This window comes from Nansenia antarctica (assembly GCF_963989245.1).
Source record: "Nansenia antarctica genome assembly, chromosome: 7".
Taxonomy (NCBI): Eukaryota; Metazoa; Chordata; class Actinopteri; order Argentiniformes; family Microstomatidae; genus Nansenia; species Nansenia antarctica.
The window spans coordinates 13,495,242-13,513,500 of record NC_137677.1 but is presented as its reverse complement, the minus strand read 5'-3'; the positions used below and the strand labels follow the sequence as shown (position 1 = coordinate 13,513,500).

At 43.9% G+C, this 18,259-nt stretch overlaps 1 protein-coding gene across 1 annotated transcript in view; it reads right to left on the bottom strand.

Annotated features, from left to right (window-relative positions):
* Positions 1-1,557: 1,557 nt before the first annotated feature.
* The window catches only part of brdt (bromodomain, testis-specific), a 16,717-nt gene continuing 15 nt past the window's right edge, over positions 1,558-18,259 (bottom strand). The window contains exons 1-20 of the mRNA XM_080536575.1: positions 17,999-18,259; positions 15,915-16,205; positions 15,648-15,785; positions 15,205-15,343; positions 8,384-8,511; positions 7,741-8,100; positions 7,447-7,575; positions 7,184-7,360; positions 6,902-7,095; positions 6,483-6,772; positions 6,229-6,345; positions 5,893-6,027; positions 4,407-4,462; positions 4,115-4,277; positions 3,795-3,944; positions 2,878-2,964; positions 2,663-2,781; positions 2,389-2,573; positions 2,046-2,244; positions 1,558-1,947 (exon numbers count right to left, since the gene is read on the bottom strand). The exon at positions 17,999-18,259 is cut by the window's right edge and continues 15 nt beyond it. Of these exons, the coding sequence (XP_080392701.1) occupies positions 1,879-1,947; positions 2,046-2,244; positions 2,389-2,573; positions 2,663-2,781; positions 2,878-2,964; positions 3,795-3,944; positions 4,115-4,277; positions 4,407-4,462; positions 5,893-6,027; positions 6,229-6,345; positions 6,483-6,772; positions 6,902-7,095; positions 7,184-7,360; positions 7,447-7,575; positions 7,741-8,100; positions 8,384-8,511; positions 15,205-15,343; positions 15,648-15,785; positions 15,915-16,112 (3,033 nt within the window). The 5' untranslated portion in view covers positions 16,113-16,205; positions 17,999-18,259 and the 3' untranslated portion in view covers positions 1,558-1,878. The remainder of the gene's footprint in view (positions 1,948-2,045; positions 2,245-2,388; positions 2,574-2,662; positions 2,782-2,877; positions 2,965-3,794; positions 3,945-4,114; positions 4,278-4,406; positions 4,463-5,892; positions 6,028-6,228; positions 6,346-6,482; positions 6,773-6,901; positions 7,096-7,183; positions 7,361-7,446; positions 7,576-7,740; positions 8,101-8,383; positions 8,512-15,204; positions 15,344-15,647; positions 15,786-15,914; positions 16,206-17,998) is intronic.

Sequence of the window (18,259 nt, the reverse complement as noted above, 5' to 3'; positions counted from 1 at the left end):
TGTTGCTCATAGTAGATCTTCCATTAAAAGCGCATCCGCATGACTGTCCGATCAATGACTGAATGAAACGTTCACAGGAGGAGCGGCGCGTCAGAGTCCACGCTTGCATGTGACAGCGAGCAGCAAGGTTGTTTGGCTCGAGGTGTTGCTTTAATACATTAAAACACCGTGCAAAAATATTAACACATAATCACAGCACCAGATTATTCAGTAAAAATCTCTCCACACTGTTAAGACTGCAACATAGGAGAATATAAACGGATGACGCCTCAACTGAAAATATTGTTCGGCATAATCGGTGATCCTATGTTCAATCTAAACATTAACACCCTATTGTGACCATTTATGGAGCTGGTAATATTAAATGGAGAATGGCATGTGCGTGTGCCAGTAAGACTGACGAATGTGGAAAATCGGCAGACTTCCTTGATGGAATGCTCAGCCTATGGCAACAGTCTAAGTATTTTCACCCATCGTTTCTTCTCCAGGACAGGTTAAAGCAATATGGCTGGAGTCTATCATGAAATAGTTGTCACCTGCCCAGTTACCCCCCACATCAGCGCAGTTATGGTTGAATTATATAAAATCAAGCAAACACCAAAAACAGACTTTCATGAAAATATTTTAATGATTTAGCTTTCAGTGTCATCTTTCAAAAATGATATTAGTTCTCTCTCTATGGGTATGGCATGCGCTTAACCCATTAGATACAGAATAAAGTGCTACTGTTGAACCAGGATCAAAAACAATAAGTAGCCTACATGTCTTTCAAAAACATCAGGAACGATCAAAAACAATAAGTACTTGTCTTTCAAAAACATCAGGAACGTCAGGAATGAATCTAGATTAGATAAGCCAACACAATCATAGGCAACAATGCCTAAAGTTTGCTATAAGCACACCACAATATGGCACTTAAACTTTCAAGTGGAAACTCAAATAAGGGAAGTGTGCATTTTAACTTAGTCCCACATTTGAAACTGACATTTGGCAAGGACTGAAACCTCAGCCACAGGTTAACAAAATATGAAATATTTTTTTTTAACAAATAAACAAAATATATATTTTCTCAAATATTCTGGATCAACATTAAATAGGTGAACAACTCAGAGCATCATCTGCATTGGGTACAACATTGTTGTTCTACTATGAATGAAGTGTAGACATAACAGAATTATCATTTGGGACCATAGCAAGAGGGTCAGATTATACAGTTCAGCCAAGTAAGAGAGTTGGAATGTTAATTAGTATGTAAACATGTCCTCGTTAGACCTCATACTGTGGTCAAGGGAGGACTCACCAAGAGGTGAAAAGGAAAGAGATGAGGTGTTGGTGTAGGGTTGAGGTCAACCACATTTGTGTTCAATCAATGCAAGAAGTGAAAACATTTTAGGAATTGAAAAATCATCTTGGAACACAACTATCCAATTTCAACTAGTAAACTACAATTTCTTGCTTTGGGGCGAATTTCAATTGTAATTGACCCACACCTGGTTTCAACTTTCAATAGTGCTTCATTTGCCAACTCTTACCCAAAGTCTGCTTTGCAGTCCTTCAGTGCAGGTATTTACCATCATAAGTACAAAAAGGCGGAATCAAGCTATATAATGGTCCTTCAGCATGTTTTAGCAAGATCAATATTTTACATTATAGAGTATCTACTAACAGGGACAATAATACTAAAATGTATCAGGATTATGTGAAGATGCCGTACTACAAGCTTTCCCTCCTCAGGATAATAACCCGTTTCCTTAATCAAAACGCTTGGTCCTGCTATCCAGTCTGGTGGGAGAAGGTGCCTGTGCTGTTACTGGAACAGTAAGACCGTTTATTGTCTAATAACACAAGAAATCTGCCAAAACAGCCACTGGTCCCATTTTAGTCCAAGTTCTTCTCAAATGTGGCCATGATGTCACTCTGCATGGTCATGTCAATGACACCAGACATCTGCAGGAGGGAAAGGTAGGTTATGAACACAAGGAACCAGAATAATGACTGTTGTAATAAAACAACTGAAGAAACTAAAATGGACAAAGTGAACTTACAGCCTCCCGTCTGCGACGCTCTTGCTCTCTCTTGCGAGCCATCTCTCTTTCCCTGTCCACTGGGGACTGTGATTGGGCGGTTGGCTCTGGAGCATCAGGAGCCTCCGAGATGGATCCTGTATGCAGGGTCTCTGTTGGCTCTACTGTGTCCTCTTTACAAGGTTGCGGCTCTTGTTCCACTCGGTGGGGCAGTAGAAGGCTTAGGATAAAATCCACCACATTACTGTTAGTAGGTTCATACAATCAACTCTCATAGTGATTAAGACCTACTTCAAAATGTGAGGATTTGTCTAAAGCAGCATTCTATTCTATTAACTCTAATAAATGTTCCTTTTGAAAATACCTGTTCTTCTCTGGTGCCATCCTCTCCATCTGCATCCTCTTAAGGGCCTTTTCACGCTCCTCCTTTTCCATGGCGACCTTGCGGAACTTGTGAAAGTTCTCCTTTGAGAATTTTAGGGTTGAGGGAGTTAAGGTGGCCATCTTCACCAGACTGGCCCAGGAGTCTGCATTCTTCAGGACAATATCCTAAAGAGGACGTAGTTACTCACTAAAGGGAGAATAGACAACTGACATTTTGGGCTGTTTGGGAAAATAAATGCTTCAGATTATCCAACCTTTCTGGCAAGTGGGGGTTTTCCATCTTGAATGTGTTTGTTGTCTGTGTTCATGTGAGACACTAGATGAGGGAGGCTGGTGCTCCTGCTATCAAACACCACTTCAGAGTGTCTGCTATCTAGGGAGGCATAAAGATATAGGGTCCATTTAAGAGAGCATTGCAAAGGAAATATAAATGAAAACATTTCCAGAGTGCAGACACAGTATTGCTTACTAGGCATTTTCTGCAGTGTCTTGGAGTCGGGCTCCCCCAGCAACTCACAGGGCTTCCTCTCATCCCTCCAGGGCTGTAATGGGCTGTCTTGTAGAGGGGACAACAGTGGGAACTGTTGCAAAGTAAGATTTACAGTGTGAAACCCCCATTTCCATGCTAAGGCTATTCAATTTTACTAGACCATTTTCACAATCAAAATGTCTAGTAAAATAACATTTACAGTTCTATTAAGTCAAATTTCTCTCTCTCCCTCCCTCTCTCTCCCTCTCTCTCTCTCCCTCCCTCTCTCCCTCCCTCCCTCCCTCTCTCTCTCCCTCTCTCTCTCCCTCCCTCTCTCCCTCCCTCCCTAAACTACAAGTGTTTGAAAAGGCTTCAAAAAGTACCTCAAGTCTGGTGGTAGAAGAATGTAGTGAAACCCCGGGAGGAGATGTCAGAGGGGACAAAAGTGCAGACAAACCTAATTGACCAAAGAAAAAACACAAAAAAGGCAGATATTATTTTCAACATACCGGTAATAAAGACTACCTCTGTGTGTAAAGCATAGTGCTGATGGGGAAGAGAGTCAGACATGCAGCCAGGGCTAAAGCGATGGTGAGACGTCATGAGCACGGAAATCTTAAACCAAAAACCAACAGAGCTATCTAAAAGCAACACAGAAATTAGTGGTCGATACGGTCTGCAGCACGCAGGCAGGCGGGCAGGCAGGCAACATGCGAAAAGCTAAAGGGATGCTGATGACCCCTTACCTTCCTGTGGAGCCCTATCAAGGGGGTTGTGTGAGAGTGAGCCAGTTTTCACCTCCTGTGTTTGGGACGGTGACGAATACTGGGGAAATGGGAGAGCTGAGGTAGAATGGGGCTGGGGTGAACATAAAGCACTGGAATGTGTGGGGGAAAATCGGGGTGTTATGGGGTCACTGGGAACGGGGGAGAAAGTAGGGGTCACTGAAGGGCATTCTTGTTGAGGGGGCGGGCTGAGCTGCACAAGGGCCTCTCTGTTTTTGAGAGGTAGCGGTGCTGCTTTGGCACTAGGTCCTGAAGGCTGCTGAGGCAGGTGGCTGTGTAAGGCTGAAGTGGAGGGGTGGGGGGGTGGGAGAAGAGTCAAGATAAACGGTGAAACAAGTGCTGTAGCTTCTATCCCAATCTGATTTCCTGGTTCTGTTTTATGTTCCAGGAGACAAATTAATCCTTTTCGTCTTTGTCTCCTTTATAGCAAAATTAATGGACTCGACCATTACCTGGGGGTGACAGAATCATCTCTTCTGTAGGCTGTGTAGACTGGCCTTTCGTTACTGCTGCTGGGGGTAAAGAGGTAGGCAGTGGCTGAGTAGTCTGCAGTGAGGCCTCTAACGGGTCTTTTATTCCAAATTTCTTCTTCATGGAACGGCCTGTCAGTTTCACCTTCAGTTTGATGGACAAAAACACATTTAAAATTAACACTAATCCCCCCCAGCCCCCCCAATACACCAGACATGAAGGGATTACTATGCAAGTTAGACCAGTTACCTGGCCTGGACATTACACATGTACCTTTGTCTTGACCGTGTGGCAAGAGTCTTTGGTTTTCTTCTTCTTAGTTTTCGGCACTGAAAGACATACACAATAGTAATTCAATGCCTCTCTCTAGCCAGCCAACGGTTCCTTTAACTAACTGCACAGCAGTCAGACATTTTAAACCTAACCTTTTCATAGAAGATATTTGTTTATCACTCAAAATAAATAAATCCTGACTTCTGTTTATGGACATGTGAGATTGCTAGAGATATAAAATGACACAACTGAACAAATAAACAATACAAAGATCTACTTACCATAAAATAAAACTCCTCACTGATCTACTCTGGAGTCACTACCATTTCATACCCAGTTTCCCCTAAAAGCTAAAGCTGTTTGTACTGAGTTGTTAAGTAGGCTAACATGAGTGTAGTATTGTAATAAGACAGAAAACACCACTTAATATAACATTTAGAAAAATTGTCTAAAAATACATTTATTTGACCCTCTAGGTGTCACCACCAAGGAACACCACGGTTTAATTCTACCCATTTTGGGTACAAATGGAACAGAAACATATGCACTAACCACAAAATGCAGTGGTTCACCAAGATATGCTCCCGTGTTCTAAGATATGGATCAAGTTCTACTCAACCTCTGCAATTACTTTAACTTTCCAATTTGAGTATGACAAATACAATCCATAATGTCTGTGCATTACTCCAATATTTCCTCATACACATACGAAACCGTGCAAAAGTCCAACATACAGAACTAAATTCACAGTACAATCAAAACCAATGTAATTGATGAACATTAATAAGTGCTGTAGTTTGAAGTGATGGCCAGCTTTTGACTATGCATTAGTTGCAAGATAAAAGGAAAGGATGAGATAATGGAGGGGGATGAAGTATAGTTTAAAACATCTAGAAATGAAAAACAAAACCTCTCTAATCAAATCTAATTCTTTTGTGATGTCTATTGAAGAACGTTAGCTAATAATGACTATTTCTGTTTCTATGTGTCCCCGTATGACTGAACATGACTGACTCAACCTGGATGTTAGCAGTCAGGGGTCTCTGATTGACATTTGCATAGAAGGCTGGCTGGTCTCACATCTGAACAGGCATGAAAAAATTAAGTTAAACTGCAACGAAACAATAACCATACAAATAAACATAACACAAATAATTCCAAAATGTTCAAATAATCAGAAAAAATATCTTTATGTGACAAGTTCACTGTATCTACAGACAGGGTGAAAAGTGCAAGAAAGAATGAAAAACACCCAATGAACAAACAAAAAACAAAACAATACACATTTTAATCTTTTTTTTCAAGTATTTGGTTTTGCCAGCAGGGTAATAAGGTGATTAGACTTCTATTGCTACAAATGCTATGTCCAGGTGGGGTTAAGCAATTGTTTTCGCTCACTCCTTTGGTGTACAGAGTGTGGGGATGTGCCCTTTCAGGAAAGAGAGGTGGGGGGGAGGGGGGGGGAGTGCTGAGAAGAACAGCTAACCTGATTCAGAGTCACTGCTATCAGAAGTGCTAGAATCACTACTACTGCTGCTGTCAGAGTTGGAGGAGGAGCTGCAGCTGCTGTCACTAAGGCGCGAGGCCTGGCCCAGGTTTTTGGAAGCCACCGGGGGCTCACCTGTTGGAAACAGACAGAAAACTTTCACTGATAGGAGACAAGAGAGAAAGACACTAAAAGCAATTGCAGCACCCCTGAGGTGTTCTCTATTGGACCCGCAGAGAGAAAACACAGGAGGAACGTCTCCCCTAAACCCTCCTCAGGACAAGGGACATCTGGATCACTCAGAGGGCCAGGGGGGGACAGTGCTTCAGTTCTTACTTGCTGCCTTTTTCTTCTTGGCCGAGCTCTTCTCCTCACCGACACTCTGGAGAGGTTTCTCAGCGTCCTGCTTTTTCTCAGTCGGCATTTGTTCTTTGAGTTTCACTGCCTTTTTCTCTGTGAGGGGCAGAGAAAGCATGACGATAACATTAAGCGTGTATCCGATCGACATTTTTACAAAGAGATATAACCAGCCATGCATAATGAGTCTGGAGGAAAAGGCTTGAAGAGCTAGAAGAAGGTTCTGTACTCACGGCCAGCTTTCTTGGGGCGTTTCCTCAGACAGGTCATGACAAAGCTCTGCAGGGTCCTCAGTGTAGAGTGCTTCAGGGTCTCAAAGTCGATCTCTATCTCCTCTGGGTTGGCGTCTCGCAATGACACCTCCCTGGCCTGGATAATGTTGACCACATTCCCTAGTTTGTCGCCAGGCAGCTTGTTGATGTCCAGACTTAACTGCCTCTTCTCAATGTAGGACATGGGTTTCGCTGGCACCTCATCCTCAGATTTGTGGGGCGTTACACCAATCTTGCTTCTATTGCCACGCCTACAGAGGTGCAAATGGAAACAAAGGTCTGAGCGATGCACCGGAACATTGTGGGAAAAGTGGTCCTGCTGAGATTAGATATCAACAATTAGACACGTATAGTTCACAGACAAAGAGGAGCTCATTTACTTGGCAGATGAGCATTTCTTGTTGTTGACTCTTTTCTGCACTTTGGAAATGGTTTTCCTAGCATCTTCACAGTTCAGTCGGATTGATGTTTCCTTTTCTCTTTGTCTCTTGTCGTTGTTACATTTCTCTTTCCTCTTTGGCTTCAACAGGGGCTCCTGGGTGAGTCTCTGCAGTTGATCACTGACTGCTTTCAACTGAAAAGAGGAAAGATATAAGACTTGCGTGCATTGAGAGGTATGCAGTCATGACATTTTTGGGCAGTTAAGACTGAGTGACACCGACCTGTTCCTCTAGATTAGCCATCTGTAGAGCTCTCTTCTCTTCCTCCTCAGAGCCCGAGGAGCTTCCTGATTCGGAGGAGCTCTCGCTCTCACTGCTCTCTGGGCTTGAGGAGCTCTCATGTCCATCCTCCTCTATTGGCTGATACGGAATCTTCAAATAGCGGGCCTCAAACACATCCTGGTGGAGTAGACAAATCTATTAGTCAAATACTCCCTTTATCTAAAACAATTGCATAGTAGGGTCATTCATAAAACGAGTTCTACCTGAAGTTTCCTTGCCATAGTAACAACTTCGTGGGTGGGTGGGTTGTATTTGTAACAGTTGGAGAACATGAGTCTGAAATCCGCCGCAAACTCTTGAGCATCCATGTATTCCCGATCATCCATTTTTTTCTGCGTGAAAACGTCAGTAGTTCAGTAATGACAAATAGCGTCAGGGCCAGTCACACAAACTATAAATACCATCATCATTCTAGAGCCGTTTACACATACTCTAACCCTGGGATACAGTAACAATAATAAATCCCTTGTATACTATATACATAATACACTACTTACCTTTATGGTGCTCAGATCCATCGGCTGTTTGATGATGTCATAGTAGTCGTGCAGGCCTAGGCTAGCTATATCCACTGGTGTGTAGAAGGGCCAAGCGTAGGCTAAATGTCTCTTGGTAAACATCTCCTTCAGGATAACATTGCAGTACTTGAGGCACTCTGAGAGCTTGGCCTTCTTTTCCTGCTGCGGAGAATCAGGCAGGTCTTTCCTTGGAGGTTTTATGGGTCGTCCGCTGCCTCGTCTGGAAAATAACTTGCAGTGTGTTGACCCGTCAACGATTGGGGAAGACTCACAGCTAGTGATCGCCGAGGCTGTTATTGGGGTGGTAGTGTCTGCTTTTCTCTTCACACCCTTTTTAATCTAAAAAGATTGAAGATGACTGCACTGAGTTTGATCCAAGAAGAGCAAAAATATCACCACAGAGCAGTATACATTTTACTCAACTATATATTGTTTGATAGAATAGGCTATGAATAAGCCTTCAAATATGTGAGTGGAGGGTAAAAGTAGTGATAAGAGCTGTGTGTAGCTTCAGTTTAGTACAGAAAGCCACAACGGTGGTATACTGTAGGTGGTAGAGCTGCTGTTCCGTGCCAATAATGATGTGGAGAGTGCATATTGTTGTGATGTCAAGAAAACTGACGTTGGCTGCTATCTTTGTGGAAAGCTGGGCGGGGGGGATGGGGTGAAGTGCCTCAGGAGGAATGACAGTCAATGTCTGCAGGAACACCACCTCTGACACAGGGGAGTGGGGTCTTAGTTTCTCCACACCTACAAAACAAACAAAACAAAAAAATTATGAGAACATTCAGTTACAAAGATACACTAAACTCTTAATGGTACTGTCACGACCCAACAGCAATGTGCGTACATTGATAGTCAATGGGCTCGTTCCCACACAGGGCCGAGGCCGGACACAGGTAGATTAGCTCAGGGTTAGCTGACAGCACCCAGGTAGTTAAGGGGAAATGGCTTACCTGGCTCCGATGTATCGTGGCGTGGTCCGCGGGGATACTGAACAGCCCGCACGTTCGTTCAGTGGGGTGTTCCTTCCCATTCAGTATTGACATATAACAAAACAAACAAAACCGGACACGACACAACACGACCTCGGGGGTAATCCACTATTCCACACGGTAATAGTCTTGATAATAATTGTCAAAGGGGTTCTCTTCTAGGTAAGGCGTCTCAATCAGTATTTCTCTTCTCAGTTAACTCCACTCTCTCCAACCCCCCAGGTAGCAAATGAGCACCTGTCATATACCTTTCGAGAGACCCGCCAACAGGCAAGCCACTCCCCCATGTACCCTGGGTAGCCAATCAACACCCCCTGAGCTTACCATGACAACTAGGAACAGTTGGATCGTGACATTCCTCCCCCCATAAACAAAAACACACACAGAATTAACTTTTTCTTAATTTTGTGCACACACACATATTATCTACTTCTAAAATAACACATATAAGCTTTTATTCTAGTACTCTAGATTCTAAGCTTGCCATAAATCAGTATGTTTGTCTGTTCTTAAGTGAGGTAACGTTTACGCTAGCCTGGAACTAAGAACACAGAAAATGAGGAGTTCACAAATAATTAGAAAATCTGATCTAACTCCTGTAGGAAAATCCATTAATCTAACATATAATGTCAACCTCTAGAGAGAGCATCAGCGATGACATTGTCCTTGCCCGCTATATGTTTAACCACCAGGTTGTACGCTTGTAACACTAGTCCCCAACGAAACACTCTGGCGTTAGCACTACGGAACTTGGCCAAGAATGCCAAGGGGTTATGGTCGGAGTATACAACCACTGACTGCTCACCTCCAGCTATATAGACCTCAAAATGTCTAACTGCCAAGACCAAAGCCAGAGCCTCCTTCTCAATAGTAGAATACACCCTTTGATGTTGATTGAATTTCTTTGAGAAGTACGCCACCGGTCTCTCATAACCTTCATCTCCAGCCTGTAGAAGGACCGCTCCTACTCCTGCATCACAGGCATCGATCGCGAGAGCAAATGGCCTCTCAAACTCTGGCGCTTTGAGAACAGGGGCACTAGACAATATGGTCTTAACCTGAGACAATGCTTCCTGGCACCCATCTGTCCAGATCCATTTAATATCCTTCCTCAATAAGTTTGTTAGAGGAGCTGTGACTGCCGCAATGTTAGGTACAAACCGGCGATAAAAGCCACACATCCCCAAAATCCTCCTCAACTGAGTGCGAGTGCGCGGTGCTGGAAAATCAACAATGGCCTGCACTTTAGCTGATCGAGGCTGCACTACACCACATCCCACTTGATGACCAAGGTATGTCACTGTTCCTTTCCCAAACTCACATTTGGACAGGTTAACAACAAGCCCCGCGTCAGACAACCGTTCAAACAAGGCCTTGACATGTCCTACATGTTCTTCCCACGTATCACTGAACACTACCACATCATCTAGATATGTGACCGTATTGCCCAAACCCTGGGTAATAGTGTTCATCAGCCGTTGGAAGGTTGCTGGAGCATTCTTCATGCCAAAGGGCAATACTTTGAAGCGATACAGCCCATTCGGTGTAACAAACGCCGACACTTCACTTGCTCTCTCTGTTAAGGGGACCTGAAAATAACCTTTCAGGAGGTCAATTTTAGTCACAAACCTCTTCTGTCCAACCTGATCAATACAATCCTCTAACCGGGGAAGAGGGAATGCATCTCCTTTCGTGACACAGTTAACACGTCGATAATCAATACAGAACCTATCTGCTCTGCCTTCCTGAGGGACTAAGACCACTGGGGAGCTCCATGCACTGTCTGAGGGCTCAATAACTCCGATATGGGTCATATAGTTCCCTGTTTCCACATCATGTACAGCCTTAGTTGTTCTACCAGGAGTATCTCGTTTCAGTGATGGGAAAGAGTCAATGAGGTGTACTATATCCCCCCGTTGTGAGACAGTAAGGTACCCTAACTTCTCTTCCAACTCTGCACGAGCCTGGGTATTATACAGCCTAACATTAACAATGTCAGGGGGTGAGTCCCCAGCACTGGGCTCCTCTCCAATATCTGGTAGGTCACGATGTACACAAGCTACCACCGTCTTAGGTATTTCTCCCTCATATGCTTTCATGGCATTTATGTGACATAAGCGGGTCTTAGACCGCCTCTCTGGGGTACTGACTACATAATTGAGGTTTCCAACCTTCCTCAAGACTCTGTAAGGCCCAGCAAACATAGGCCCCAACGGTCCGCGGGGTCCTGCACCTAAAACCAAGACTAAATCGCCTGGATCAAATAGGCGACACACTGCCTTCTGGTCATACCTGGCCTTCATTCGAGCTTTAGCCCCTGTTAAATTCTTCGAGGCAACCTCACACGCCAAGTGCAACCGGGCCTTCATCAATGACACGTACTCTAGCACGTCACCAGGGGGTGCTGGTCTAACTATTTTCTCCTTCAAGAGCTGTAATGGCCCTCGAACCTCAAGACCAAAGACTAATTCGAAAGGGCTAAAACCCAAGGACTCAGTAGGAGCATCCCTGATTGCAAACAGCAAAAACGGGATAGCCTCATCCCACTCTTTAGGCTGACCCTCAACAAAAGCACGGATCATGTTTTTCAATGTCCCATGAAACCTTTCTATGGCTCCCTGTGATTGAGGATGATACGGTGAGGAATGCTTTACTGCTACATTCAACCCAGACAAAACTTGATGATACAGTTTGGCTGTGAAGTTGGAACCGCGATCAGACTGAATAGAGCGTGGTAAACCTACAGAGGAAAAGAACTTCAACAAATGTTCAATTATAACCTTCATTCTTATGCTACGAAGTGGAATGGCTTCCGGATACCGGGTGGCGATGTCTAAGATAGTCAATAAGTATTCATTTCCCTTCTTTGTTTTGGTTAAGGGGCCTACGCAATCTATCATGATTTCTGAGAACGGCTCTTGCACCACAGGTAAAGGTTGTAAAGGAGAAACTGGCGGTTTACTGCCCTGTTTCCCCACCACCTGACAAGTGTGACAAGACCGACAAAACCCCTTTACGTCATTGCGTAGCCCTGGCCAATAGAATTGCCTGCTAATCTTAGCTAAGGTCTTTTTGAAACCCAAATGACCACCGTACACTGACCCATGTGCCAAACGGAGCACTTCTCCACGGCAGGGTTTGACGCTTACCTTTTCCCCAGGTAGCACTGTGCTACCATGTCAAAAAATTTAGTAGCACACCAAGAATTTCAGTAGCACAATGAAAATTGCGCAATTTTCGTATGACGACAACAAATTATCATAATCATAACATATTTAAAGAAAAGTGTTGGTATGGCTTTAAAAGCAGCATGGTCTAGCCTCCATTTACTGTTTGATTTACTTTACCTCTGAATAGGAAAGTCTTTTACGCACAGCGGAGAAAGTCAAACATTTTTACGCAACGCCAAAACGGGAGGGAACTCGGATACAACTTTAATATACAACTGAGACGAAAAATTAATATATTTTCTTGATTCGTGTTTTTTCTTCTTCTGTAAATTACATAGTTGTCGACATTTTTGTGGGTTTTGGGCTGCGACGCATTCAAGTGCTCAACGATGTTCGGTCGAGTGTCTCTCCTGTTTGTGCATCTGGTGCTGCTGAACGAGGTGACCTCGGTGGCCAGGGTGTCGAGGAAGTCGCCCCGGGGCCGCTCGTGCCTGGACCTACTGGAGGATATATATGTTTTCTTCGTCACTCTCGTCTCCAGCTGTAATGTTGACTCCACTACCCCCCTCTACCTCCTCTCTGTCTGGAACGGTGCTAACATTAGCCTTGCTAAAGTATGCCGTAATCGGATTCATTTTAACAGCGGTCTTTTTCTGACAGGATTTTCAAATGTAAATGCGAGCTTGTTGTGCTTGCGGGTCACGTGTCTGTTTTTTTTTTTTTCTGTTTTCAAAGGATTGCATTGGTTTAGATGCGCTGTGATCTTATTAACGAACATAAGATTGACTGCGCATGACAGTAGTTACGCTTTTTTTTTTTTTTTTTTTTCGCACTGGTGCGATTGAATGTATTTCCAAGTCGCACAGAAATATATTCACTCGCAAATGCGACCAAAACAGTCGCACTGTCGAACCCTGCTCCACGGTAACACTGAGGTAGCACTATCTGCTCATAACTAGACCAGTCCTCACTAGCTGGCCTACTGGCTGGTCTCCATTTTCTAAAGAGAATACCCCCTCTTACAAAGTATCCCATTGCCACTTCCTTACTCTCTCTAGCGGAGGTTGCCACTTTCACTGCATATCCCAAGGTAGGGTCCTGTTTCTGTTCTCTAACTAGATCAAGTTGATTCAGGACAGGAGCTCCAGACGCTTCAGAATGGCTAACAGCCTCACTCACGTCTAACTCTCCACCATTATCAACCCCACTCTCATCAAAGACAACCCCCTCTGTCTCTTCCGCTAGCTGTAAAGCCTGGGGTGGCACCACATCAGCAGCGGGGATGTCAGTAATAGACTCCCTCCTTTCCTCTACACTCCCAGTGGTCACCAACTGAGGGAAAATGGTATCACTAAGATCAACCATTGGCTCCTCGTCCACTAGAGGTGAGGATAGGTCACTAGGATCTGATGCGCTAGCCGCTAACTTCTCTCTAGCCTGAGCTCGGGTGACCACACATGAGGTAAAGACCTCAGGAAACTCTGACTCTAAGTTCCTGATCTCAACAGGATATACTGGACACTCAGTAACTTCTGGGTTAACCCTAGTCCCAGCTATGTCATTACCCAGCAGTAAGTCTATGCCCTTCACCGGGAGACTGTCCACTTCAGCCACCTCAACACAAGCAGACACTAGCTCAGAATGGAGATGTATGCGGTAGATTGGTGCACTCACATAACCATCACCCACTCCATGAACTATTACAAATCTGCCTGTAAATGAAGCCGGTGGAAGATCCACCACTCCCTGACACAACAGGGTTTGAATGGCCCCTGTATCACGCAGGATGGTTATGGGCACCTGGGGACCCTCCTGAGACAATGACACAGCACCGCTAGAGGTGAAACCTTTGTACCCCTCTAGGTCATTATCAATGCACCGGTCAGAAGTCACCAGTGCCACCGGTCTACCGGAGCCCTCCTTTGACCTCAAAGTAGGACACTCAGTCTTCTTATGCCCCACCTTATGACAACGGAAACACCGTATTTCTAAGGGGGAAGCGTAACTACGACTGGATGGCTGGGCACCACCCCACCTCTGACCTATGAACCGGTCAGGTCGCGGTGCGCCCCTGTCGACTGGCTGAGAAGAACGAAACACGTTCCCCATGGGCTTCCCAGACTGCTGGTCACCACTAGCTGATTCAAGAGGCCGTCTCCTGCCAATCGGGTTAGTAAACCGACTACTATGGATAACCTCATAATTATCCGCTAACTCTGCAGCTTGTCGTGGAGATTTCACCTCACGTTTGTTTAGGTAGATCTCCACCTCCTTAGGAACGCTGGTTTTGAATTGCTCCAACACCATCAAGTCTCTTAGTTCAGAAAAGTCCCATACCTCACTGGAATTAATCCACCTATCGATAGCTATCTCCTGTTTTCGCCATAGATCTAAGTAAGACTCGCCAGCCTGCCGTCTTACTTCCCTAAACCTATGCCTATAGGCTTCAGGTACTCTGCCATATGCCTCTAATACTGCTTTCCTGAGAGAATCATATTCAAGGCCTATCCTACAGTCTAGAGCAGCTACTGCTCTCTGAGCTTTCCCTGTCAGTACACTTTGGACCAAGAGACACCATTTATCCTCTGGCCACTCACTGTCTTTAGCAACCTTTTCAAACATTTCAAAGAAAACATCCACATTGTCTTCTTCAAATGGAGGCATAAACCTACGGGCCCTATCCAACTCAGCTCCTAAGCCTTTGTTATGGGTAGTCTCCCTAGCTGCGATGGCTGCTCTATCCACTTCTAGCTTAGCCATAGCTTCCCTATGCCCCCTTTCCTCCATTGCTTCCCTGTGAACCCTGTCCTCTTTCTCCATTGCTTCCCTATGAACCCTGTCCTCTTTCTCGTTCTGCCGCTCAGTCTCTATAATCTGTCTTTGCTGTTCTATAATCTGTCTTTGCTCTGACCACATGTCCTCCAAGTGCAAAACCTGAGTCAACAGTGCTACCCACGGTAATAGTCTTGATAATAATTGTCAAAGGGGTTCTCTTCTAGGTAAGGCGTCTCAATCAGTATTTCTCTTCTCAGTTAACTCCACTCTCTCCAACCCCCCAGGTAGCAAATGAGCACCTGTCATATACCTTTCGAGAGACCCGCCAACAGGCAAGCCACTCCCCCATGTACCCTGGGTAGCCAATCAACACCCCCTGAGCTTACCATGACAACTAGGAACAGTTGGATTGTGACAGTACCCAACAATTTGCATAAGAATATCTTTTGAGAATTAAGCTATTCAAAGAAGCCCATGTGTAGGACGCAGCTTCTGCTATGTACCTGCAGAAGACTTCCTCCCTTTCCCTGGTGTCTTTGTGGAGTCCACCGACTCCTCAAGCTCCTCCTGAGGCATCTGGGCCACTTTCTGTAAGAAGAGTTTCTCCAGGGCTTGTGCCATTAAAACAATGTCATCACCAGGCTGGGAACAAGGAATGTACATACAATTAATATTTCTCAATCATTGGGACATTATATACCAAACATAAGGAAAAGACATGCTCGACTCTAAATTAAGTTCAGCTTTTATTAAAGTATCTTTAGGTTCTGTATAGCCCTGTGTAGATAATACAGCACTCTCAAACACTGCGACAATGCTGATTATGCATTAAACCTGCATTTATTTTTCTATTTGAGAGTGTTTGCCGTATGATCTACTTACAGTTACAATATGTACCACACACTGCAAATTGAAACGTTCAAATCATCAGAAAAGGTTTCCTTACGCGATTATATACGTAGCAATTGGTGAACATGGTGTTGAAGTCCTCTATGCATTCCATCGCCTTCCAGTAATAATTGTTCTGAAGACGCCTCTTAATAGTGCCCAGATCCATTGGATTCTTGATAATTGTATAATAATCCTAATAAGAGTGGTAAGAGGGGACCAAATCATGATAATGCGTAGTCATGATTTAGATAAAACTGATAGCAGACAAAAGTCTATTTTAAAAAAGCATTAAAAACACCTGGAACAAAAGTCATATACTCACTGGAAGGTGCAGGACGATGGCATCAACTGGCTGCCGGAAAGGCCAGGAAAAGCTATGCCTCCATAAGGCGTTGACGACCCCCTTCTCCAGGAACTGCAGCTGGCTGGTGAGACGACCAGGCTTCTTGGGGTTCTTGTACTCTGGGGGAGGAGGGTTTCCACTCACCGTGGCCATCTGAGGGTGTTTGACTTCTGACATTGAGTAACAGCAGGGTCAGGTGGACAAAGGGAAGCAGTTCAGAGTGACACTTCTCTGCACTCGGCTCTCATCACATATCGTCCTCCTAAATCACTGAAAAGAGAGGATGGGTTTTCAGCAGGAATGTCTTTGATCACTAGCACATCAGTAAATAAGCCTAAATAATAAAAACAAAAACCTTTTCTGCATCACTTAAAATTCATAGCTCGATGACCGTCACCAAGATCAGGTTACTTGACTAGTTTGCTTCTCACTTCTCATGAAAGTTAGGTGGCATAAACCACACTCCAAAATGATATCATTGGATGTCCAAAAATGGTTCTCATGTTTTTTTTTTAAATATCATACTCCACTGACGGTTTAGACAACACAAAATACAAAATAACAACACAGATGAAACACTGGATAGACTTTAAAATCACTAGCCTACTACTTATTGGCTACATTATTCATGGCCTATACAGTGAGGCTACGTGTTATTATATAACATTATGTTAAGGAAGGAGACTTAACTCAGACTACATTCTAACAGTCCAAAATATTTTTTTCAATATTGCCACATAACTCTGGTCTTGACACATGGGGCCAGTTTCACAGACAAGGCGTAAGCCTAATCCTGGACTAAAAAGCATCTTCAAATGGAGATTTTACATTGAAAGTGTGATTTAGTCCAGGACTAGGCTTAAGCCTCGTCTGTGAAACCGGCCCCTAGTGTCTTATTTGTATGCCACGTTTTCCTGAAACATGACTTCATTTTGGTTTAGAAAAGTAACCATTGAAACCTGACATTCAATTAATTACTTGAGGTGTACTGCCACCTACTGGACATCAAGTGGAAAACTGTGTACAACATGTTAGCTCCAACACAAGACATCACATGTGTTTACCTGATATAGCCTATGATTTGACAAGCAAATGTTTATGGATTGAGCTATATTATTACCTACTTGAAATAAACCCAAAGCATCTCCCTCCTCTACAACCAACCAAAATATCGTACATGGTTTCATAAAAAAAAACACCAAGAACATTAAACACAATCTTCAATGAGTTTGACCTTAGTAGATACCCAATCAAAAAAATTACATTACAAGTTATGTTGATCTTTCTAGGCATTTTATTTTTGAAAAAATACATTGGATTTTTAGGTCATTTTACAGAGAAACTAATACGCCCTCCCATTAGGCCCTCCGAAGAGCATAGAAATCAGTATCAAATGAAAGTAAACACAATTTAACAGCATGACTAAAACGTTATATTTAATCAATCATTGTATACGTACACACAGCCACTAATCTAATGCTGGACATGATTTGTCACGATGACAGACGGGGTACTGAATGAAAAGAAAAACAAAGTGTAACAATAAATGGAACTTTTATTAGATTAGACTGTTATTACTGCGTAACGTGGTTTGTGTGTGTCAAGCTGCGTCTCGGGAAAACAATGCGCCATTAGGCTAATGTTGCTTAGCGCCCCCTACTGGTAGACAAACACGCACAGCTAGCTGGGCTAACGTTGGAAACGTGCTTTCATTCGCTTGTACAAATGATGCAATCATGGAAGGAAGCGTTAGATCACCCGGATAGGTAGCTAGCTAGCTACCGTTTGATATGTTACACCATCTTTGTTACACATACACGACCGGTCAGTGTACAGCTAGCCAATGTTAGCTACATGGCGCCTTCTCGTAATGTGGCTAGCTATAACGTTAGCTAGGTAAATTAATTGGTCGTAGGACACATAGGCCCCTCGCCCGCCCACACACATAAACACACGACTTCTGAGAAAACAATAATAGCAGTGAGCTGATTTAAATAAAGCTAGCAAGCTCAAAATGTTGGGTGTTGTTGAATTAGCTATGCTAGCCTCTTTTCATAGTTTACCTTTCCGTCTCTGGCACAACAAGATTTTGTTAAAAACTGAGCCACGCTCTTTAGACGAGGGTACTCAGCAGGCAGGAGGGCAAATGTGGCTTTCGTCGGTGTTGCACTCGATCAAAAGGTTGCATTTAATGTAACTAGCTCACTATACACGTAATCAAGCATACAGAAATGCAGCTAGCTGTTTAGCTATGATTGACAATCTCAGTCACGTTTAAAGGTAATCGTCAATGGCGGACACGTCTCTATGGGCAACAGCCTCAT